Source organism: Gouania willdenowi, chromosome 16 (genome assembly GCF_900634775.1).
Source record: "Gouania willdenowi chromosome 16, fGouWil2.1, whole genome shotgun sequence".
In the NCBI taxonomy this organism is placed as follows: domain Eukaryota; kingdom Metazoa; phylum Chordata; class Actinopteri; order Blenniiformes; family Gobiesocidae; genus Gouania; species Gouania willdenowi.
In genome coordinates, this window is record NC_041059.1 from 15,834,843 (window position 1) to 15,859,684 (window position 24,842).

Below are 24,842 nucleotides of genomic sequence, written 5' to 3' on the forward strand. Positions count from 1 at the left end.
TTTTTAGTTAAATTGCATTGTTTTGAATAGTTTATCAAGGAATTCTTTTGACAATGAAAAATAAAAGGAAAATAGTACAGCATTTTCTAGTTTTTTTCCCAAAAAAAAAATTTGTCTACATTCCCATTTTGTAAAATAAATCGTGAGAGAATCGTATCGTGAACCCAGTATCGTGAATCGTATCGGGAGTTGAGTGAATCGTTACATCCCTAGTGAGCCATGTTTCCAGTCCTGTTCTTCATCTAAGAGACAAAGCCAATTAGGCACGCAAGGCGAGATTTGAGTTGGCATCCTCTTGCATCTTGTTTTGTTATGACCTGTATGTAACACTCAAAAAACAGAAATATCACAACATCATATCATATTACAACCTTGCCAATGATCAACTACCCAAGAAAAATGAGCCTGGGATATGTACTTGTGGTTAAGAGAGTTGTCTGTCTATCAGGAGATGCAGGATTGTTTCCGCCAAGTCATTTTTCCCTGTGATCATTTTGGTACTGATTCCCTTTTGTAACATTTAAACAATAGATTTTTATCATATATGATTTACGTTGCAAGTTTTATTGCATTCTAATGGCAGTGAATATGTAGTTTAATTTCAGTTTTGTAATGCAGGCTCATCTTTATATATATATATATATATATATATATATATATATATATATATATATATATATATATGATTTCATGTTTACTGCACTTCTTTTTTGTTTTTAAGATATTTCTTTTTCACAAGACATTGGAGAGTTTCCCACAGAAAGCAGGAAGAGAGAGTCATAAGGCCTAATGGGGGGGCCACTCAGGAAAGTTTAACAGGTGTTTTAATGGCTGAAATGACTGTGAGTTGTTCTTACTGGCAGCTGGAGTAAATGTGGATTGGTGTCAGAATGATTAGGTGGAGTACTCAACATCTTCACTGTCATTTCAGCCCATTTGTAATGGTTGGAGAGCGCACTAAAAAACTAGAAACCAGGCTCCACTGTTCATCAAAAGGATGGGGAATTGGGTCTCTGATTGGGTTACAACGTCTTTGTCATGAGGAAGGAAAAGTACAGTTTAAAATTGCATTAGAATTTAAACAATTTTAATTACTTGTTTCAAAAAAAAAAAAAAATGCTGAATTATTGCATTTCCCATTCAAATACAGAACAGTGAGGCAGTGAGAAAAGAGCCAAACTCAAACATACTGCTTCATTACATGGAATTAAATCAGTTGAGTTGTAGATGTTTGATGGAGGAATGAACATGATGTCAACACATCAGTGTTGCTTTCACCAGCTGATGACGTCTCATTATTACAACAAACAGGGAAAAATGAGCGATTACCCACAAGTCAGTGAACAATGACATTGAAAGTCCTTTCCACTCAAGAGAGAACAGCAGATAATTCCAAAATATAATTCCAGTGGCCTGACTTTCCACAATCTTGAGACAATGTAAATAATCTACTATGTAACATGTTAAGCCTCGTAGATCTAAAACCATGTAAACAAGAATCAAATTATGCAGATATTGATCTTGGCTTGCCTAAACATGGGCATACGCTGTACTATTTTTTTAATCGTTGTGCTCAGCTTCAGCTCAAATTGTTCGAAGTGCGAATGTTCGCAGCTCACAATTCATGTTCTCACACTATACGGACCGACACTCTGACGCGATCTGACTGCTCACATTGTACATCCATACACAAAACATCTGGGTCTTGTTTCCGGAAATGCAACCTAAAATGAAGAAGAAGAAGAAGAAGAAGAAGAAGAAGAAGAAGAAGAAGAAGAAGAAGAAGAAGAAGAAGAAGAAGAAGAAGAAGAAGAAGGAGGAGGAGAAGAAGAAGAAGAAGAAGAAGAAGAAGAAGAAGAAGTTTGAGGTAAGCCGGTACATGGCACTGCTTCAACAGTGCTATATCCTCACGAGAGAGACGAGGATTTCAAACATGTTTGATTTTCTTGAGACGATACGATTGCTGATCAGGAGCTGGTCGTCCGATGTTAATCGCTCCTCATGACCACATGTATACTGCACGATGCACGACACACAATTTAGCCGAGACGTGGCCCGATCCCAAAAATAGACGCAGAGTGAAAAATCAGCTCAAAATTGGCCCAAAAATGCACAGCATATGCCTGCCTTAAGGTGGGCGTGAGTAAAGGCTTTTACTACTGTTCAGTGTAAGTGTCAACAATCAACATCTTAGCCTGTAGTTATTGAAGTGGAACCATCCATTAAATGTTAAATGCAGACTCTTTTTTTTTTTCTTCAGATATTTAAAAATAGAAGGTTACAAATACATAATAAATACATTCAACTTTCAAAATAAGATTGAAACTGAGAACAAATCTTAGTTTTTTTTTTCGATTTTTAAGAAATTTTGATCAAGGAAAATGTTGGGGGGGGGGGGGGGGTTAATTCAAATGTTTTGTTGTTGTTGTTTTTACATGCATCAGTCAATACGCACATGCCACAGTTTTTGATATATTTGTTGTGATGGATGCAATGCTTGGCTGTGATGCTTGAAAAAGGCAGAGTGAGAGAAAAACGAAGAAACAAGGCAGATGAGGAAGTGATGGGAGGCTGAACTAAAAATCAGGGAGAGAGAGAGAGAGAGAGAGCGGGGGGGGGGGGGGGTGTATCCCCTTTTCTTCTGGGACCCTACAGACACTCATTCATTTCTTCCATCCAGGCAGACTGAGACGACAGGCTGCGTACGGAGCGCGGTCTGCGTGACTCTCCCTTTCCTCTCTCTCACTTTTTCACACACGCACACACATCTCCACCTTTCCTCCCGTGCTCACCAAGACTTCCAAACAGAAAGCGGGAGGGACATCCTCCATCATCCGCTGGTCCGTCCGTCCATCCGTCCATCCATCCATCCTCCCTGCCTGCTCAGACCAGACTTGGCGCGCACAGGGACCTCTCTATGGGACCAGGGTAGTGGACCCTGGTTCATGCATGGATCTCACACACCATAAGCTCACAGGATGGCGTGCAGGCGCGTGTTACCAACCTGGTTATTCAGCTCCACACACCTGAGCAACGGACACTTTTCGGCGCGTCAAGGGGGTCTTCAGAGGACCACTGTGCCCAAACAGTGACTCACCGGTAGGAGAACATGCAAACTTTGATGTATTTTTTGGAGAAGGTGCGAGAGGAAAAAGTGTGGGACTTGAGCTAAGTATCAGAAAATGTAGCCATTTGGATCAGGACAAGAGTGAACTCATATTACTTATCTGACCTTTAGGTATTAAGTGATTACATTGGGCTGTTAAAATTATATTTAGTCAAAACAATATCTCAGTTTTGGCCAGTAAGTCATTATCTGATGCAAAGTTCATTATTTATGGCTGTGCATGTTAGTTGTTTGGAGGTAAAAGTGTAGCAAGAAAAGCAGTCAAACACAGGTAAACATGTGTATAGATACTAGAGCTGGGCATCATGGCCAATTTCCTGAAGCGATTCGATTAAGATTATTAGGGTTCTGAATTGATAAATCACGATTTCTAATCGGTATCGATTGATTGATCTTTCAAATTTTACTTGGATATTTGTAAGATGGTTCCAAACTTCTGACTTAAGTTGGGGCATCTTACCCTGCAGAGATTCACCTGCGTCCACCATCTGCCATACTGAATGCACTGAATGCAAAAAAAAAAAAAAAAAGGATTTCAGCACCTCTGAATCAATTTTAGAAAATGTCAATGAAATTGATTCGAAATCAATTAAATCAGTTTTTTTTACCCAACTCTAATAGATACTATAAATATGTGAATCAATTAAGAAGTGTTACTGTATATATATATATATATATACAGTATATATATGTGAAAAAATTGTAGAATACAACACTTTCGTTAAATGGAATGTATTAATTTCTTTGTGTGTTTGGGTGGGGGGGCGTTTATGTGTTACTAATCACAAAGCTGTTTTGGGGTCTGTGGTAATTGCATATTACTCATAAGCCCTTAATGTGAGACAAGACAAACTGGCAGAGCTGATGACAAGTTTGATGAGAAAGGAGGAAAGGAGCAGCTGGTATGTGTATTAGTGTAATTGTGAATGTATCTGTTCGTACTCCTGTCATTACCAGCCTGTCGTGTTCGCTTTGCGTTCACTGTGCAGCGAAAGGTGGAAACACATCCTGAGTGGCAGAGATACTTCAATTTGTTGGATTTTCATGAAACATATAGTGCCCATATAATGTCTATAGTCATCAGTTTATTATAGTTCTGTTATACAGGTCTGTTTTGTTTTTTTTGTCCAGAGCCTTAAACCATTATCTGTGATTTAGAAAACATGAATGACACATTTCATGTTTCTTAAGATCAAATAAAGGCTTTCCAAAATATCTAATTGGATGAGTCGTAATGACAAGATTAGGATAAATCGTATCCTTGTTCTAAAACAAAAGAAATTGTTGCTGGCACTACATGAAAAGATGTTTATAGAATCCAAAATAGCAAGGACGGAGCTTTCTTTCTTTTTTAACTGTTCTATTAAAGTCTTGCCCACTGATTTCAACACTGGATTAAAACTTGCCTCGGTGGGGTAGAAGTGAAAAGACCTTTCTAGAAAAATCTTTGAATTTTTTTTTTTAACGTTTCTATAATAACCTCTTACATTTTGGGTGATATATTTTATTTTATATTGAGAGGCTTCTGAGGAGTTGAAATACAATGCTTAGAGAATGGATGAAGTAGATGTTTGGTTAGATATTTTTTTTTTCTCACGTTATCTTTAGTCTGTACATTTTCTTCTCCCCTTCTTCTAATGTGTACTGCATTTCATATGTAATGTTGATTTGACCAATTGAACTCAATGTGAATATGATGGAATAATTAGACATCCTTATTTTATTATCCAACCTGTATTACAGCAGTGGAAAACACAGGCCTGCTTAAAAACACTTGCACCATAAAGAACATGAAAGACATTGACCTTACGCTCTTATGTAAATCTATGCTATTTCTTGTCTATAATTATGCATAATATATTTTCGACTAGAGACATTAACTTGGCAGACAGGAAAAAAGAACAAGATGCGTAGCGTAACCCATGTCTCATCTTTATTAAATCGTTAAGCAAGCTGTGCCAACGTGACAGACAAACGTTCACTAAACTGAAACCACAGTTCTCTTCTTGAAAACGACATGGTTCACATGAATTTTCAAGCACCGCTTGGATTTTCTTTCCCTCCGTTATAAGAAATAAACCTAGACCAGCGTCAAAGGCGGACAAGTTTGAATAATAGAACTTAGATCTTGAATCTTCAAGTCAGATCTGACATTGATACGTGCTGGGGTGCTGTTGTGATTCAAATCCAAACTTCCATCAAGTATCACTCTAAAAAGAAATGCTGTCAAGTAAACCACTCAAGCAAATAAAAGGATCAGCTGGGGGCTCAGAGGATTTCTTTCAACAGAAGTATCAAGCTTCAACCATTTAGCTTGCTCAAGCATCTCAGGGAAAAATACTGACTCAATAGCAGCTTGGGGCCCTTGTTGGCTCCAATAGGGTGGCCACACTGTACAGTTAAAATATGGTCCAAGCATTTTTTTTCTTTCTGGATGTGTTTGAAAAATGTCTTTCCTGACACAAAATATATTATTTACGACCGTGGACTTCCAAATAACATAAATTCACATGTTGACATTTTGCAGATTGCTGGCAAAGAAGACATCGAAAGGTCACGGAGTTAAAAACAATGACAGTTTTAAATTTATCCTTATTATGTTGGACAGGCTATGATATATGAGCCTGTCAGTATGATAAACAACCTGTTATTGTGGTCAAGTAGTTTACAAGTGACCTCTTGATTTAGGTGAAACAGTCCTTGAGCTAGGATCATGTGAGTTTAAACACATCCCTTCAAACATGCTGAGCAACATCTTTTGCTTATGTCCACGCTGTTCTAAAGGCTGCATTCCACTCGGCGCACCAGCTAGATCCTCTTTGATTTGGCTCAGATCCCTGCAGTACAAAGAGTGTTACTGCTGGGATTTGTCAGGGGTAAGTTCATGTGTCTTCACTTTGATAAGGCATTTCAGCATTAAGAAAACACTCTGTAGAAATAGAACAACTGTCTGAACACTGAGGCTGCTTTCTCCTCCACAAGTAACCCTCTTTTGTTTAAAGGGCCTGCTTTTTTTTCGCTTCCCTTTGGTGAACTGTGCTATGTTTGGTTTGAGAGTTTTGCTCATTACTAGGTTGAAAATGAGTCATTGCGATAGGTCTCTTGGATATGCCCATTGTTTGAGTTAGGTATGCATATTAGTGCTTAATCATCACTTGTGAATCATTCTTCAAACTCCTATTAACACTTCAAAGAGTTTCCTTTGTTCTCTGTGTCAGCATTGAGAAAGGACAGGAGTCAAGATGTAACAGCAAAAAAGAAAAACTGTGTGTGAAGATGCGTAATGTATTGAGATGGATTCAACCTGATACATACTTTCATTTAGTTTTTACAGATACCCCTCTGTAAATCTGGTCATATCTTTACCCTCCACACATATTTGATAGTCCTCTCTTTTTCTTTTGTAGCATAGGATTGCCTCATGTACATGCATGCTTTGATGCATACACTTTGATGTATATTTCACTGCCGATGCAGGAAACAGATGAAGCGTTGGCTATACAGCACAGTGTCAGCGGGAGTGCTAACGCACCAGAATGTGCGTGTGTGTATGTGGCTTTTACTCTGCATTTGCACCCTTGTGTTTTCATTGATTCCGCAGGGAGCTGAAGAGTGTTTATGTAAATGAGATGGCATTTAAACATATGCCTTTAACAATTACCCTGAAACAACAATTTTGTGGCACAAAAACACTGCTGTGTTTATTGAAAGCCAAGCAGTTTGCTATGAATATTGAGCCATCATCAGGGGACAAAGAAGAGGCCAGCCAAATGATTTGTCATTTGGCTTGCAAAGGTGCTCATTGGTGTCCACACATTATCCAGAAATGTAGTACAGGCACAATAAAGTATGATATTAAATATAGATTATCTATAGGCTTATTATTACTTAACTCAAATGGCATCTTCCAGTGGTCGTAGCATCTCGAAATTTTCTTGACATATTCATTTTCAAGACTTGTTTTTTTCAGGTCACTGTTACCCGAGAACTGACATAATAACCAAGGATGCTAAACCTTGTGCTTCCTGGAGTTGCCATTCAATTGTAAGGAAAACAATCAAATTCCTAACTATGGGCACTGCAGGGTTTAATTTCCCCTAAAGTGATACACAACTGATCACACTAATGCACTTTAGATTATAGTTCTAAAGCTGAATAATACATATTTGTTACTAATTTGTGTAAGGAAGTCTTTGGAGTCATTTAAATCAAATTGTAGCCTCAGACACACTTAAGACGAGTATACACATAATTGTGTTGTTTTGTCCCGATTTTTCCCCTTCCCAACCAAGGGAATGCCAGATTATTTTATGTTTTAGAAGATTATCCTATAATATTATCCTGTGGTCTGAAGTGTGTAAAGAGTGAATTTGTTCTGATAATTGGCAGTGTCGGGGCCGACATTCATAAATATTAAAGCTGTTCAAGCCAACAAATCATAACTCATGACCTTGATATTTGTGGTGTGGATCAGAATGCAGCCAATCAAGCTGACAGAGAAACATGTAAATCTGCACTCAAGGAAAATCGGAACTCAGCGTTTTTGTGAGTTGAAAATTCCGATCTCTAGTTCAACCAACTTCAGCGGCAGAACGTCAAAGTATCTCAAACCTGACTAGTGAATGATCTCGATGTTCTCCCCTGACTTCACCGAGTAGGAGCTCTGACTTCAGATTGCGTTCCAAGTCACTTTTTCAAGTAGGTCGGAAAAGTCAGAGTTCTGAGTTGCTTGGAACGCAGCATTAGGTCACATTGTTAGACCTCGATTGATTATAAAAGATGTCTGGCTTGAAGGAATATTGTTGGTATGTGTATGTTGTATTGTGTTGCGATTATACATCAAACAGTACGATCAAAAATGTTTTTGAACACTTTACTACGGAGGACGAGAACGTGCTTTGACTTTAGTCGAGCAACCAATAGTAACACCCCAAAAAAGTTCATGGAGCACTCTGTTTGTAAAAAAGACCTCTGATTGGCTGAAAGGTCACGTCACGCTCCTGGATTTATAAAGGTCTTATACAGTGGCAAGAGAAGGTGCAGAGGTCCCATTTCCCATGAAAATCCTTTGAATTTCAATATGCTCTAAGGTGATTATGGATTTTTAACCAAATTAAGCTAATAAAAACTTACATACAGCACTACAGCTTTATTTCAACTAGTAAAGTAGGAACATGCACAGTGTAGACTGAAAGTCATATGTGTGCTATAACAACAGAGCTTTTTAGATTATTGTTATAGTCGTTAACAAACCTCAACCTCAGGTGCATTTACTTGGTGTTTTTTGGTCCCACCTGTTTTGCCAAGACCTCAACAGTGTGTATAGACTGTTTTTTGTTTTGTTTTTGTTTTTTTATCACAAAACTGTCTCTGAAAACACTGAAACCTCCTAAAAACATTCCATTTAGCTTTTAATTGACTAAATCTAAACAGGTGCTCACACTGTTTGCCCACAAAACTGAGTTTTAAATGGACAATCTGGCAAAGCTGACTCCATTGTTTTTATTGGAAATAAGCCAGAAGAACAGTTTCTGGCCAATTATATTTAAGCTTGTTTCCAACTTAGTTTTACTGTTGTAACTGTACGATGTTGTCTTAATGACCAGCTTTGCTTTTAAAAGGAAAATAACCCTAAATGTTGCAGCCCTCCACACAAAACCTAACCTAAGGCTTGACAGGTTTGGATGCCATAACAAATAAATACTATAAATGCCATCTTTAAAGGAGGAGGTTTCCAAAGAGTTTATTACAGTATATCAATTATATCAATGAAATCAATCACACACAAAAAGGACACTCTTGCCAAACTTATCGAAAAAAGGGATGATCCTGGACCAACCACACACCCAATGTTTAAACTGATTTATTAAAAATAATGAGAGGAGGAGAGGGCACCAGCCATTACATAAAAAAAGGTTTACACTTGTGCTTTTGAGATATTTAGCACTCGCTGCCCAATGGAAGGCAAGTTCTCTGAACTATCCTTGAAAATGTGTAAAAGAAATTTTCACAAAACGTCAACGACTCCTTTGTGTGCGTTTGTGCAAAAGATTAAACTTGGAAAAATACTCAAATGGAATAAAAGGTAATTCCTTTTTTTTTAATTCACAATTTAATTGTCCCTTTGTACATTGGTTCTAGAAGGTCCCTTTCTGTTGAACATATGAAGGAAATCTTTTCTGTTATAACTTGGATGTTGAGTGGTGTTTTCTCACAGGTTCAGTCTTAAAGGTCTTTATGTTGTAGTCACACATGAGCACACGCACACACACACACACACACACACACACACACACACCATTAGGCCCTTGCGGAGCAGTTTGAGAGTGCAGGTGAGTGCTTCTGAATGCTAAACTCCAGTATGACTGGGCTTTTCCTGCTGACCGCTGCAAAGTGCTCCCACTGATCACTGCTAATGTCCTACATCACAGTTTACACCCAACACTGCAGATGTGTGTGTGTGGGTGTGTGTGTGTGTGTTATTGGGACTGATGGGTGAGATAGGATTGGAGAGAGAGGGAAGTAGGTGATGGAAAGATGGTTGGCATTGATTTTAACACTCTCTCAAGTCTTTATTGACATTTCATTTAGCTAATGAATTCATTAGCGCTTCATAGCATAATAACCTCTACTTGATAACCAGGATGGTTCCCCAGAGAGGAATGCACTCTATACTCTGACTTTCTTCAACCTCGTTCTCTGATTTATTATTTTATTCCCATCAAAACCACCTTGGTTACATTTTTTTTTTCGAAATAGAAAAGTGTCATCCTGTTTGTTTGTGCTCTGTTATTTAACTTGTAAATGAACTTGTTGCTTTCTGTGACATACGCTGTCAGTATCTGAACAGCGGTGCAGCACGCCCTCGGGGAAGGGGGAATGTAGAGCATGTTCATCTCCACCTATGCATTGATGCCTCAATCTTTGTGATGCTTGTTCGTCTGAAATGGAGATCATCGTTATTCCAGCTACCAATAAAAAATAAGTCATCTATTAGTGTCTGTCCTAGCTGCACCAACTGGAAACAGTTTTCACAGCTTCACTGTTACAACTTCAACTTTGTAAGCATTTGAAATTACTCACGCCATGTTTGACAAACATGAAAGGAATGATGAAGGACAGGGATACGGATAAGGACAGAGCTGATTTGACCTGCCTAGACTCTGAGTGGATGTGTGAGAGTATGTTTGGAGAGCATTGGGCTATCGCTGAGTATTTGGTTACACAAGCATGAGGTTTGTCTATTTTGATGTAAAGCATTTCAGTAGGAGATGTGGACACTTTGGAAAAACAGAGTCTGGTGTTGGATGTGGCACCACAGCATTCACAGATTCCTACATACCTGCACAGAAGACAGCAGATGGCCACCCTCCCATTTTGTATGTTACCTTGGGACAGATGTTTGCCAGTGTGGTCATTAGAGTAAGCAGCATCAGATAATCACCTGCTCACACACTAGCAAACATGCTCACTTTCAGTTAGTGATAGTGTTTGATGATTAGGAGAGGTTTAATGAACCATCTGGAAAGCCACGCTTTGGTAGAAAGCAAAAGACACACTAAAGTCATTCATTCAACCTTATTAAGAGTTATGAAAAACGGACAACTGTAGGGAGGTGAAAGGATGAAAAGCATTTTTTATGTGATGAAATTCGTGTACTGTTTGTTCTTTGGTTATTCCGTTTGAAAACCAAAATAAAATAACAAATAAACAGTGTGATTATTTTGTTTTACTAATTCAAAACTAAAACAGAAAGAAACAACAAAAAACAGATAAGCACCATTCGTCTGTTTAGAAATTAAATCTCATTGGGTTTGTGAGATATTTGGATGTTTACGAGATAATTAGAGCAAGAGCGCATCACATTCTGTCAGACAGAACAGGACCAAAACTGAAGTCTGCTGCTGCACCTGGTTTTCCTCCACAGGTCCTGGACCAGGTCTCCTCACACAAAATGACTTTTTAAGATTTATATCAGCAGTTTTCTGCTCCTGTTTTTATGCAGTCTGTGGATGTTTCAGCTCGTATCACGCTGCTCACGCTTTCATTTTTGTTTTGTGGTGTTACAGTCCAAATAGTATCCAAATAAATTGGTGGCTGACTATTGACTGTAAGACTGGTGTGAGGAACATTAGATGTTAGAATTTCTACGATTTGACATTTTTGCGAAAACTACTACATAGCTTTTTCGAGGACAGTAAAAATATTTTTTTGCATGTTATAATATCCCTAGCCACTTACAGCAGCCGTCAACACACACGTAGGTTGATCACAAGAAACAAGGAGCACCAGTAAATTAAATACACCACCTCAGGTTCTTTAATCACATATCATGTGCATGGTTTTCGTAAACTCCATTTTCTTGTTTTTGTTTTCTATTTATGTTTCAGTTCATCAGTTCATCAGTTGTGGGACTTTATGTGTCGCTCCTTTTTTAACTGCCCTCGTCTGTGGGTCCCCTCTGTGTGGTGAGCTTAAAACATGAAGTTCTCATCCTAGTTTTCTCGTAAATATCCAAATATTACACAAACATAACAAGATTTAATTTTAAAACAGAAAAACGCTGCTTGTCTGGTTTTTGATTTTTCTGTATTTCTGGTTTGGTTATAAATTAGTAAAACAAAATAAACATACCATTTATTTGATATTTCAATTTGGATTCGAAACGGAATAACCAAAGAACGAACAGTACACGTATTGTGAATCATTACATTTAAGTAATATTGTTCTTGGGAAAGAATCCTGTGTGTCTGTGTTTTGTTGTAAAGTGATTGTTGCATGATCTCTTCCTCTATCCATCTCATTTACCAGATTTGGGTGGTCATCCAATCTCCGTGACTCTCCTCTTGATCTCCTGTTCTATTGCTTTTCATCTCATCACTGAAGCCCATTCATTTTTTAGCAGGTCAAAGGTTCAGCTGTTTAGCTGTGTGTGTGTGCATGGTATGCCTGTGTAGGAGTGTTTGCATGAGGGTGAAGGGAGTAATATTGCAGTGGCAATATTGCAGAAAAATCCTTGAAGGTATAAAAGTGAGGCCAGGGTGTCATTTGTTTTTAAATTCATTTCTTTTGTTTGGTTTTTTCCAATAATCCTGTTTTTGTGCTTAAACGCTTCATATTTCAAAACTTAACTACTTTCTACTGTATAATGTTTAAAATTATGAAATCACTGAAACTATTTTCACAGTCAGAACTGCTGATTTTGTCAGCGTGTCAGCCTTCTCATTGACATGCCTTAGACAACACATGAAGCTTAAAAAAATAAAAATGCCAACAGTGCCCAATACTTGATTTGGCAATGAAATGTCCATCAGTAAGAATATAAATGAAAGGGGCGGTGTGTAGCTCAGTGGGTTGAGCGCCCGCCCCATGTATGGAGGCTGTAGTTCCTCACCTGCAGCGGGTCCAGGTTCGATTCCCGGCCTGGTACCCTTTCCTGCGTGTCATTCCCTGCTCTCCCTTACCCCCTTCCTGTCATATAAAGGCCACTAGAGCCTAAGGAGGATAAAACCAAAATCAGCTGCTAAAAATAAGAGTAAGGCATCAGAATAAAACATTACATACTAAAAGTTGAGTAAAACAAAAAAATAAAAAAGTGTAAATAATCAGCAACCAACAATAAAGTATGCAGATAGTAAAAAGGTAAAGATATGCAGAAAAATGAGAAAATAAAAGGGGAAAACAGTATATAACCCTCTACCACCGTGGCACAGGTGGTAGAGGGTCGTCTTCTGATCGAGAGGTTGGGGGTTCGATCCCAGTACCTGACTATGTGTCGAAGTGTCCTTGGGCAAGACACTGAACCCTAAGTTGCTCCCAGTGGTCGACTAGCACCTTGCATGGCAGTCCTGTCCCACTGGTGTGTGAATGTGAGAGTGATTGGGTGAATGAGCTGATATGTATAGCGCTTTGAGACTGCTTCAGTGTGGTGATAAAGCGCTATATAAATCAAGTCCATTTACCATAGTAAATACTGAACCAGACAACGGGAGTTCAACTGGTTTCATTTGGGTTTTTTAATTCATTTATTTATTTGTAGTAGTTTGTTTCTACAACAATTTACAGTAATAGCAGATCTTGATTCCTTGTCACATACTTGGTGTATTCACAACCCTTTTTCCTCCACAGAATGTAGGAACAGATGGGTTCATACAGCTCTCAGTGCTGCGTCCTATATTTAATCATGGCATATATGTTTATTGCATGAAATTGTTTGCATGCTGCTGTAAGTCTGACAGGAGATCAGGTCTAAGGGCATCTTAGAAAAAAATACCAATTTTGCCTATATTCGCATAATGACCTTCAGAAGAAAAAAAAAGCTGTGAACAAAACCTCCTCCAAAAGCTGAAAGAATAATTTTCAGCCTAACAAAAAACAAGGGACTCCTTCTAACTTTCACATTGTGTTTTTTTCTCTTCACTGTTTCTGAGCATGTGTTATAAAAATAACCACAACTCAAAGAAAATGAATGTGCACTTTGCATTTTTTAGATCAAAGTGGAAAAGAAAGTTTAATGCACAGGAATAAGTTTTATCTCCCTGAATTTGGTTGACATAAGATCAAGGCTTTTATGTTTAGCATCACTGCAATTCACACAGAATAGCCTTCTACGGTTCACGCTGCACTGCTCGAATATGCTGGTGCACTCACGTAGATTGCTTAAAGTCATAGCATAAAATAGGGTGAACTCAGCTATTTTCAGGATTAGTCAAAATGTATGTGAAAGTAGGCTACAGTATGTGTATTCAGTTAGCATTTGTTAGTAGACTTGGAATTTAATCTATATTGTGATGAAGCAAGGTAACAGCTAATCTTTGGACTAAGCAAATGATGATGCAGGAACCATAAAAATAATGTGAAAAGAAAATCCAGTAGCAATCCTTCCTACTGAGCTTAATAATAATAATAATAATTATTATTATTATTATTATTATTATTAAGTCTTTTTATCATATATGTACAGGTACATACATAAAATTTGTTCTCTGCATTTGATCCATCACTCATTTATGAGGAGCAGTGAGCAGCCACAGTGTAGTGCCAAAGGACATGTTAGGTTTAAGGGATTTGCTCAACATTCTACAGGTAAGATTCAAACTAGTGACCCTCCAATTACAAAGGGGCAGTATTATGAAAAATTCACTTCATAATGGTTTTGCTATAGTGGTATGCATTCCTTATGCATTCAAAGGGCCAAAGTTGGAAAAAGTGATGTTTCCTCCCTTGTTATTCCACACTTACTAAAAAGGCAGCTCCAAATGGGCCAGGATTTTTGCCCCCTTATGACTCATAAGGGGTAAACTCCTCCTCTTGACAATCCTCACTCCTCCTACCCTACATAAGAATGTAAGCCCCTCCCTCTAAAAATACCTCACAGGTAAAACCAACATGGCGAAGGCAGGGCAAAGTCACAAAAGTTTTGGACTGCATTGAACAACAGACAAATATATTTTACTCATGAGAGCCTCTCAGGACCCAGTGGCTGGATTTTATCTTTGCTGGTCATGTACCAAGCGGAATGGGTGGAGTCCTGGCTGGCTGAGCCTGGAATTCTCTCTCATTGATTTTCCTACTTTGTCTGCACATGCTGTAGAAGGTTAACATTGCAAGAAGTGCAATCTTTTATAGACAGCAATGCATGTTTTGTTATTGCAAATAAATAAATAAATAAATTTTACTGCATAATTGTGACCATCACCAGCCCTCCCTAAGGAAGGGTAAGAATAACTTTATTATAGGGAGGTTATAAAAAGAGAGGGCAGTATTACACCTAGGTGAGGGGGAAGGGAACAGGGAAGAGGGAGTCAGCATAGGAAATGGAAACGATGGGGAAGAAATGACTGCGTTAAAGTGAGATGTGATGTTATAGTTGTGTATAGTGTGTTGTGAAATCATTCAGCCAGTCTGGTGACAAGTGTGGAGCTCAAGTATGATGGTGGTGGCCGTGACTAGAGGGAAGGAGTGAGTGGTTATACCTTAAACTGGTATTTGGAATCGACGTGTCAAAGGTTAAGCCCAGTATGAGTTTATCCCACAGCCTAAGACATGTGTCCATGACCAAAGTTTGTGCAAGATCCACTTCTGCGAACGCAGGTGCCACCCCGGGTCCGAAGAGGCCTCCAGGCCAGCAGAAAGAGCGGGGGCCAAAGAGCCCCAGGCCACCCCCCCATGGGGGAGCACCCCCTATATGCCCCATTAACCACAGGCCGAGAGGCAGCCACCGCCCCCCACACACACACCCGAGAAACCCCCAAGGGGCTAAGGGCCCAGCGCACTCTGCCACCGACCCCAAGCACCAAGCCATACCCGAAAGGGTATTTTCCAAAAGTGTTCGGATTCGGCTGAATAAAGTTTCAGGTCTGGTCCCCGGAGTCCGAATTACACCCACTAGAGCCAAAACGCATAATTTTCGTGCTGAAAAAAAGTGCCCATTTTGGTCAAAAAGTCGTATCAGCGGTCAAGTTTTGAATTTTTGAATTTTTAACATTTGAAATTACATGCATTAATGGAGAGATGTCAAAGTGGGGCCGCTTTTACTATGAAGGGAGCGCACCAGAGCAGTGTTGGGGTTTGGTACCTTGCTCAAGGGCACCTTGGCAGCGCTCGAGAAGTGCCCTGGCACCTCTCCAGCTGCCAGAACAACTTTCGTATCTTTGGTCCGCACCAGGACTTGAACCAGCAACCCCTACTTCTTTCTGCAGTATTTGGTTCTAAGTTGTTAACCTCCTGTGTGAAGAGAAATCATGTTGTTATGTGACAGCATTTCGTGTGTGTTCATTCTGATGTGCGCTCATGTTTATGTATGACAGCACAGCACACAGGACCTACCGGGACACTGTGATTGTGCAGGGTCAGTCATGCATTAATAACGATGCTTTAAAATATACCAGACATACCTTACCAGGAGCACGGAGAAGCAGGCAGGCACAATAATTCATGTTGTTGGTTACTTAGACCAGTCTCCATATCAGATGACATGATTAAAATAACCAATTGCAATTACCACAAGCAGTAACCCTCCCTGTGTGGTGCCACTGTGCAGAAATGTCCTGGCTGGATCACTGTGATATTCCAGCCAACAGCGGCCAGGCTTTGGCTCAATCCAATGTGAAGAGTGCCTGATTCTTCCGTCTGCTTGTGTGTATCTATCTAATTGTTCTTCAGTGAGTTCACATTGGTGTGTTCGATCCCATGCTGTGAGGTACAGTCAGACCCTGTGGAACTGTATTAGTCACTACAGTGAATGGAAAGACAAAAACAGCAGGAGATGCAAGCAGAAGAACAGATGAATAGAAGCCCCACAAAGATGAGAAGAAGAAACATGCTGGAGGATTTGACGTGTGTATTTTTTCTTTATTTTTTGTCTGCTACGGGTACTCATCATTTTCTCAAAGATTCTTCACTTATTCTTTTTAATGCCCGAAAACCTTGAGGCAAGAGGAAAAAACCACCAACTGTAAGATTTTTTTCTTCTCTCTCTGTCATCCCTCAAGAGGCACAGTTTACACTTCACGTGTAAGGTTTGCAATGTTTTTTCTTTCTGTGTAATTGTTTGGATTACACGTGTCCTGTGAAGTCCAAAGGATGGGAGGTATGTTGTGTTTCATCTCTGGGTGAATGTGCTGCTCTTACTGTTGCTCAACGGCTGTCATGAACAATAAACCATTGTGGGATTTCTGCATCGGTAGCTCAAAATAACATGCTTTCTTCCATGTGTGACAGAACTGATATGAGCAGTGAGAAGAAGTTGTGTGGTGTGTGTTTGCTCAAGTGAACTATACTGTATGTATGATGCTAACTGTTGTGTTGTGCGTGTTTATGTGCAAGCATGTATAAAAAAAAGAGCGGCATGTAATTTATGTAAATGAGTGTCAAGGCCAGGGAGGCGGCAGTAATGTTTTTTTTTTTTTGTTTTTGAGGCCAATTCCCAGGCCTGATGAGTGGCTTAATGATTCATCAGCCTGGCTGAGGCAGGCATCAATAATGGATAACAGAGTGGGTCATGCTGGATTGCTCGCCCCTTGATTAAAGTGCTCCATGGCTAAACGGCTGACTTCCTCCCTCTTCTCACCTACCTTCTGTGGGGATAAATCCTAAAATAGGCTGAAAACCTGTGCTCTCACACACACACACACACACACACATTTTCCTCAATCTCTTTCTCTACAGCTTAATGTCATCTCACCTCTCACATGCTTAATAAGCTATCATCCCTTCCTCATCAGCTCCCACTGTTTCTTTGGGCTTAATCCAATCACAGCAAAGGGAAGGATTGAAAAGGCTAGAAAGAGAGGAGGAGAGTGGGGCTGAATAATTGTGAAAAAGTAGGAAAAAAAGAGGTAAAACGTGACAATATTTTTTGTGTAATGTGTAAGAAATTGAACCTTTCTCTCCGGAGCTCAAGACCTTACGGTTTCCACTCTCTACTCTTTACACCTTAAATACAAGTACCGGTTCTCCCTCTGTCTCTTGCTATAAGCTGTATGTGGGTGTTAGTGTGACAGGACAAATCTCTGTCTATTAGGAGACATAAACCTCTAAACCCCAAGACACACAGTCATACATACTAATGCTGCTGTACAAAGGGCCAAATAGAAGTTTAAAACAATTGTGTGGACACCCAGGGATGGACAGAGATGTACTGAGTAGAAAGATGGAAGAAGGCAGAGCAGGATGCAGGGCTGTGAGGGAATGTATTGGGGTACACAGATTATACCCTACAGAGAAACGAGTACTGATATATCCTACTCAAGGAGAAGTACTGTTACTTAATTGAAATTGTACTCAAGTACAAGTAAGTCATACATAAAATACTCAATTACAAATAAAAAGTAGCTCAATTAAATAGTACTCGAAGTAAAAGTTACCAGTTACTTTCACCCCCCACGTTTATTTTTATTAATAAATCTTACCACAGTTCCCTTGCATACAGTAATAGTCTCATGTATAAACTTAAAAAAATCGTGCACAATTGGAACTTTCACAAAAGCACCTGAATCAAATAAAAGTTTTGTCAAAATGTACAGTAGTCCCAGTTTTAAAAGTTGGTGCAAAATATTGCGTTTTGTTAGGCATAGATCTTCTAATAAGGACATTTCAAAGGTGTTAAACCATATTTATAAAAACAGTGGAGGATCCCTTTAAGAATTTATGAACTCTAAAACTGACAAAATAACTGGCATTCAATGCTGTTATGGCGCTGTGCATTATGTTTAATCTGACTGGTCGGCTACGATGTGATGTATTTGAGTTTTGTCTGGTCATTTTCATTTTTTCTAGTTTCACAATGTCCGCTGACCATTTTAAAACAAAAAAATATATAATTTACTCAGTATCGGTTAGGTGTAGAAATTTAACAAATTGCTTTGCTTCTTTTAAAACATACTTGAGTACAAGTGAAATTTCTAACTTAGAATTATACTTAAAAAAATGTACCCATAAAAGGAACCTAATTACTGTAACATGAGTCATTGTGTGCACCCATAAATACAGTACTTAGTTACTGCCTTTGGATCTGTAAAATGTTCTGCTATTTATACACACAAGCTTTCATGTGCCACATGATAGATCATGCTCGATGCTCTCACAGTTTGCCTTCATTGCCCGATCGACAGCCAGCTCACACGCACACACAAAGACCCTACTGGAAAGCTTTTTATAGTAAGATCCACCAAGACCTGATTGAGAGCAATCATTCTAAAACGCAGCAACATCAGCGACGCATCATGTGCTCGTTCATCTTCGAGCCTCATCTGTAAATTTCTGAGATTTAGAGCCTGCGCTTTAAGAGGAGGCATGTAATCTGCCATCATATTAATCCTGTTCTTTAAATCTGTCACTTCACAAACTGATTACCTTCATCTTCTTAACTCGTCTTCCTCTGTAATCTGTATCACTGCACATTGACGGACGACATCCCCAACTTGATCACTTTAACGGATTCACAATCAACCATCTTTGAAGCAGTCAGTCAACTGTCTCATGTGGAAAGGCATGATTATGATGGACAGCATAGATGTGTGTGTGTCTGTGCGCATGCACGCATCCGTGAGCTTCACAGCACTCCTGATCCATTTATTCACACTAGGATTTCAATTGTGCTGTAGTTTAAATGTCAAGAGTGTATACGGCCCATATAGTACCACTTTTTTTTTGCCGTGTGAGCTGGGAGAGAGAAAAGCATTTAATACTGGAGGTGACATTTAGTAAGAGTGGAGAAAAGACTGGCACACACGTATTACACCGATGGAAGGACACCTAAGTGACAGGAGCATAAGAAAAGAAAGAGGAAAGGAGGAACAAATGAGAGGAAATCAAAGTATTTTAAAAGCCAGTGGTATAGGGGGAAAAAAGCTGTTGGAACAAAGAAGAAAAGCTTTGGTTGTGCTGTAGCATCTAAGATTTAAATAAGAAGAATAGCAAGAAACGGCTACAGCAATTGTTTCAAAAGGGTTAAAAAGACCGTAATTTGTGGCCATGAAATATATTTCTCGTGCACTAAACACTACTGTGTTTCTAATAAATACTAATTTTGGGCCATGGAATAAGTATAAGATGTGCAGGAAACACTAATTAATAATATTCATCTCATTCCCGGTAGTTAGCGTGGCTAGTTACTGCAGCAACGTCAGATGTTATTAAAGAGGACTGGGGCGCTGAGCTGAGCTGCCCTCCTCGATGCTGTCTTGATTTTTGTTGTACAACCCTGAAAAGTGTTAAAATGCATCAGTGTGTGTGCAGCTCTGTGTGTACGGACATGCATCAGTGCAAAATGGACTCACCGCTGCTGTTTTTGCTCAATGACAACCTTATATGTTCATATTGTATTTTTTACAATTTACAATCTGTATAATGACAATAAAACAATTAACAGGTGTATGATATTTCATTGAAAAAAAAAAACATTTTAAGTTGCTTCAACAAAATATTGATCCTGCGCCAATGAGAAAAATTATTGTATGTCTATTACATTTACCACTTTGGCAATGGTGCAGTTGTCACATCACTACATAACATATACTTGGGCTTAGGTTGGCCTAAAATCAAGATGGCGGCCGTGACGCTTGCCACGGTACGAGCTCTGCTCCTGTGTCTGCTGCTTGGGTACAGAGTCTGTGTATGTACTGTATGTAACTGAGACAGGAGATGTGAGCATGATGTGCTGTACCGAAAACAAATTCTACCAACTCTGTTGTGTGGCCATTAATAAATGATTCCGATTCAGGTATTATTGATAACTGAAGTATTTTGCGGCCAAGGATGGCTTTTTTGTGCACACGTTGTACTTATTTCATGGCCACGTAGGAGTGTTTCATGTGCACAAATGAGTATTTTGCCACAACAATGTATTGGGCTTCATAAAGTAGAAATAATTCTGGTATTTCTAAGTACATATTGCTGTTGATGTAATGGTTCTCAAACAAGATATTTGAAATTTTAACTCAGGAATATGTTGTCTTTCTATAGCCCCTGAAATTCAGCAGGAAAAACCTCGAGGGAATTATAAAAAATGTTTTTTTAGCAGAATAATCTTTAACAACTTTAATCATAAATGTTTAGAAAAGGTTATTCATAAGAGTTTAAGAATACTTTCATGACTCACTCTTGATATTTCAGGGAATATAAAGTAATAATGATAATCTTTATTTTTAGCAGATGTGGAAATTACTTTTGACTTTAGAAAGTGGTTCAAATCACTATAATAAAATGTACTGTACATATATAAAAATGCATCAAGCAAATTACAAACCTATGTTAGTCCGAGGAAGCCATGTTACATTAACTTGTGCCTCTGTCCTATTAAACATACATTTCATTCACAAAATGACTGGAAACTGATGGTCATTTTTGTTAAAACAGTAAATAGTTTTAAAGTGTCCTCACTGCCTTCTTTTTTGTCAGAGAGCAATTCTCTGCTTCACTGAATCCGTTTAACCTGTCCAGTGAGTCCCAGGTTCACATAATATTTACAATGATACGAGTGCAGGGAAATTAAGAGTCGAGGGTGTTGATCCTAAAAAGGTGGACAGGTTTTAAATCTGGCAAAGAAAAGGATCGATTAACGATAAAACTCATGAATACCTAAGTTAAAACAAGCTAAGCCTGTTGAACGGGGTGGAGAAACAGAGAATGGAAGCAGTGAAGGGTGGACATATCAGCCACTGAGCTCTTTATCCTCACATTGTGATAGACAGGTAATTCGATTTTGAATGCTTGTTGAGTGATTGTTTAACCAGCCATTGTGACTAATCATAGACTCATGACATTAACAGGACTGTGGTGCAGTTTATTGTTCCTAATATTTCAGCGTGTGAAAAAAGAACAGGCAAGTTTTAAAAAGTTTTTTAAAAAGTAGATTTTTTTTTCTTTTCTCAATTTATGCTGGGTCTCGATCCAAAATGGTGGATTTTTGTATTCAAAGTGTTTCTTAGTTGCATATACTGTTCCAAGAAGACATTTATTGATGCACTGAAGTGTTCACTGCAGATCTGTAAGACTGTAAGTCTGAATATTGTATAGTTTACATGAGCATTAAAACATCATAGATATAACGGAACATGTCAACGTGTTTCAAAGCTGCTGTACGTGAAAATGTTTCATCAGATATATCCATAGTGTAGGCCTCATTGATTAATAAATCAAAAATCATTTGCTTGACATTGCAAAAGGTGGAAATTGCTGCTGGAAGTTTCTTTTCATCTCCACCGTAAACTCTCAGTTTGTTGACTTTTTCGTGCATTGCATTGTGGGATATGATGTCAAGCATAGGTTTGAGATTCTTGCCCGGGGAGGCCAAGACCGCCTCGAGATTCGCGCCAACCACAATGTGCATAACATATACAATAATGCAAAAATAATTATGAACATAAATGATAACGTTGACTCCAAAAAATTTGTGTCAACACGTCTTTTAATGTTGTAAATTAATGATAAAATCAGACCGGCGGCCGTTTTTCTGCGTCATTTGTGCTGCAGTACCATGCCTGAACTGCTGGGTTCAGTGTTGTTTACATTTTTATTGTGAAGAAAAATTGTGCAACAGAAGAAGAACCAACCTAAAGTCTCAAAAGTTTGGGACCATTTCACTAAAAACCCTTACTACACACCTGAGGTAGAACTAACTGACTTGAAACTAACAGTAATATGTTAGAATCAAAGCAAAAGATAAATACTTCATTCAAAAAAATGAATTTGGGAAAACTGTAATTACAACTTTTGAACACTGGGGCAGCAGGGTGGGGGGGGGCAACCCCCACAAACTCTATGTATGTTGACAAGAGAATCACTATGCTCTTTGTCTGGCAAAAAACACAAGTCACGGTAAGAATGAAGAAATAATATCCATCTACGGGACTCCACATCCCACAATGCAATGCAAAAACATTTCTGAAATGTCAATAAGAGAGAGTTTATGGTGGGGAAACTTCGAGCAGCAATTTTGGCCTTTTTCCTTTCGTTTTGGAGTAAATGATGTTCGATTCGTTGATCTGCGAGGCATATGATTTCTAATGCGCACACTCAAGGCAAATGGATTTGTATCACGCATTTCATACACAAAGCAACTCAATGTGCTTTACATGGTCAAAAAGTGCGAAAGAAAACATTCAACAGCCTAAAATAGACAGCAACAACAACAATCAGTAAAACATTTAAAATCATCAACAAACACATTACATTAACAACAGGACCAAAATATATGTCTCTCAATCATATGCAGTCATGAAAAGAATGCCTTAACTTTGTGAACCCTGTGTGTGCGAGCGTGCGTGTGCGTGCTCAAACCATTATACTGAACAGCGTCTATATTGTTCATTTTGGTGATTAAGTTCCCAAGCAGTAAAAAACAGGCTTAAGGAACTCATCTTGTGCTTTCACTAATGAAATGTACCTTGTAATGCAGTGACGCACAACATGATGATGATGTTTCCTTATACATCCATCAAAGCATGAATCTGTTTCGATACACTTTCAGAAAGAAATACTCAAATCACTAGGGTTGGGAATCGAAAATCTGTTCTTTCTGAGAACCGGTTCCCAGTAATCCAATTTCCAGGAATTGTTTGTTTGCTTGCCTGTCAATTCCGCTGATCAAACCTCTTACGTCGGAAATACGTGATAGCGTCACACGCAAGCAGCATGTTGTTTAGACACTCTGAGCAGGTGAAGCTGCTCATGTTAACGGATGTAGATTCACAGACACCGTTAAGTTAAACGGGCAATGGTGGCTCCGTATTTAGGAGTCAGTGATGATTTGCCTAGTTTTTTGGCAGTTTAGACAGTGTTTCGGGTAGTTTAGGTGGTGTTTGAAGCCTGTTTGAAGCGACCAGGATGGGAGGGGGGCGGGCAGTGCACCTAATGACCACTCCCTGGAAACATTTCCCCATAAAAAAAAAAAAAATCCGGACGTTTCATGCCGATTCTGTCCATTTGTGCTCCACAGTCAATTCTGTTTTCATTGGTCGATTCCGTTAACATGGATTTTATAGGGCCCTACATAGTCCAAAAAGTGGATCAAGAAGTCTTCCTCCTATCCCAACCAAAGACAGCGCCACCCTCTGGTGGTGGATGAAGAGGGACACATTTCCAATGGTGTCTGCTTTAGCTGAATAATATCTCTGTGTCCAAGCTTGCCCGACACCACCTGAAGGGGTGTTCTCCACAGCTGGAGACACCCTAAGTCCAGAACAATGTCGTATCCTTCCTGACAAGACAAACGTGCCAATCTTTCTACACAAAAATAGTTGATCAACCACAGTTGATAAGTGCAGCTGTTCTTTTGGTTTTGGATCAAGTTGTTCAAGTTCAAAAGGAGCACTGTAAATATTCTCAAATGTTTGTAACCAAAATGTCACATATTGTATATATTATTATCCAGTGAAAGCAATCTATACCTGCCTTACCTGTGGATTAAAAGAGAGCTGATATCAATGCAGGAAATTAAAGAGACAAAGATAAAATAATAAACAGTTAAAGCAAACAAATCATTTGTATTATTTCATTCCCTCACCCGATGAGAATCGGTAAGAGAATCGGTAACAGTATCGATAAATCGCTAAATTCTTATCAATTCCCATCCCTAGAAATCACCTTGTGCTGTATGGACTCTTCCCAGTCTGTCTTCAACTTTAAAATGATCTAATTATAAATTTGTCATTACATTCACTTACACTCTTCAACTTACAGGAGCTCTTATCTATGCAGTCCCCAGGGTAATTTCACTGTTAGAGCTGCTGTTATGACTAGACTTTAGAGATATTTGACAATACCTCATTTATACTCCTAATGTGATACTCTGAAATTAATGTTGCCACTTCTATGACAGCCTGGGAACCAACAATTATGGCATGAAGAAAGACGGATGCTGTTGATCAGATGTAGAAATATATTTAGCTTTTTTTGTCAATGTGAGCAAAATGAGATGTTTCACGCATTGGTCCTTTTCTTTTTCTTTCTGTTTACTATTTTGTTAACATCTAACCGTTAAATGAGATGTATTAGCAAATGTGTTTGAAAAGGATTAATGTGCCTGTAAAAACATGAGGTGCAGAGGGTGCAAAGTGGTTGTTAACTTATAAGGCATGGGCTCTTTTTGTATCTGAAATGTGGCGCCACAATGTCAAAAGGGTTGAGAGATACTTTGCTATATTGTTGCTAGGATTGCTAAACCTGTGACTTGTATCCATGGATCCAAACCATTAGACATTTGTTTCAACTC

General features: G+C 38.8%; 1 protein-coding gene across 1 annotated transcript in view; it reads left to right on the forward strand.

Moving 5' to 3' along the window:
- Positions 1-2,658: 2,658 nt before the first annotated feature.
- znf804b (zinc finger protein 804B) overlaps positions 2,659-24,842 on the forward strand; it is a 43,373-nt gene continuing 21,189 nt past the window's right edge. The window contains 2 exon segments of the mRNA XM_028471824.1: positions 2,659-3,041; positions 3,043-3,099. Of these exon segments, the coding sequence (XP_028327625.1) occupies positions 2,979-3,041; positions 3,043-3,099 (120 nt within the window). The 5' untranslated portion in view covers positions 2,659-2,978.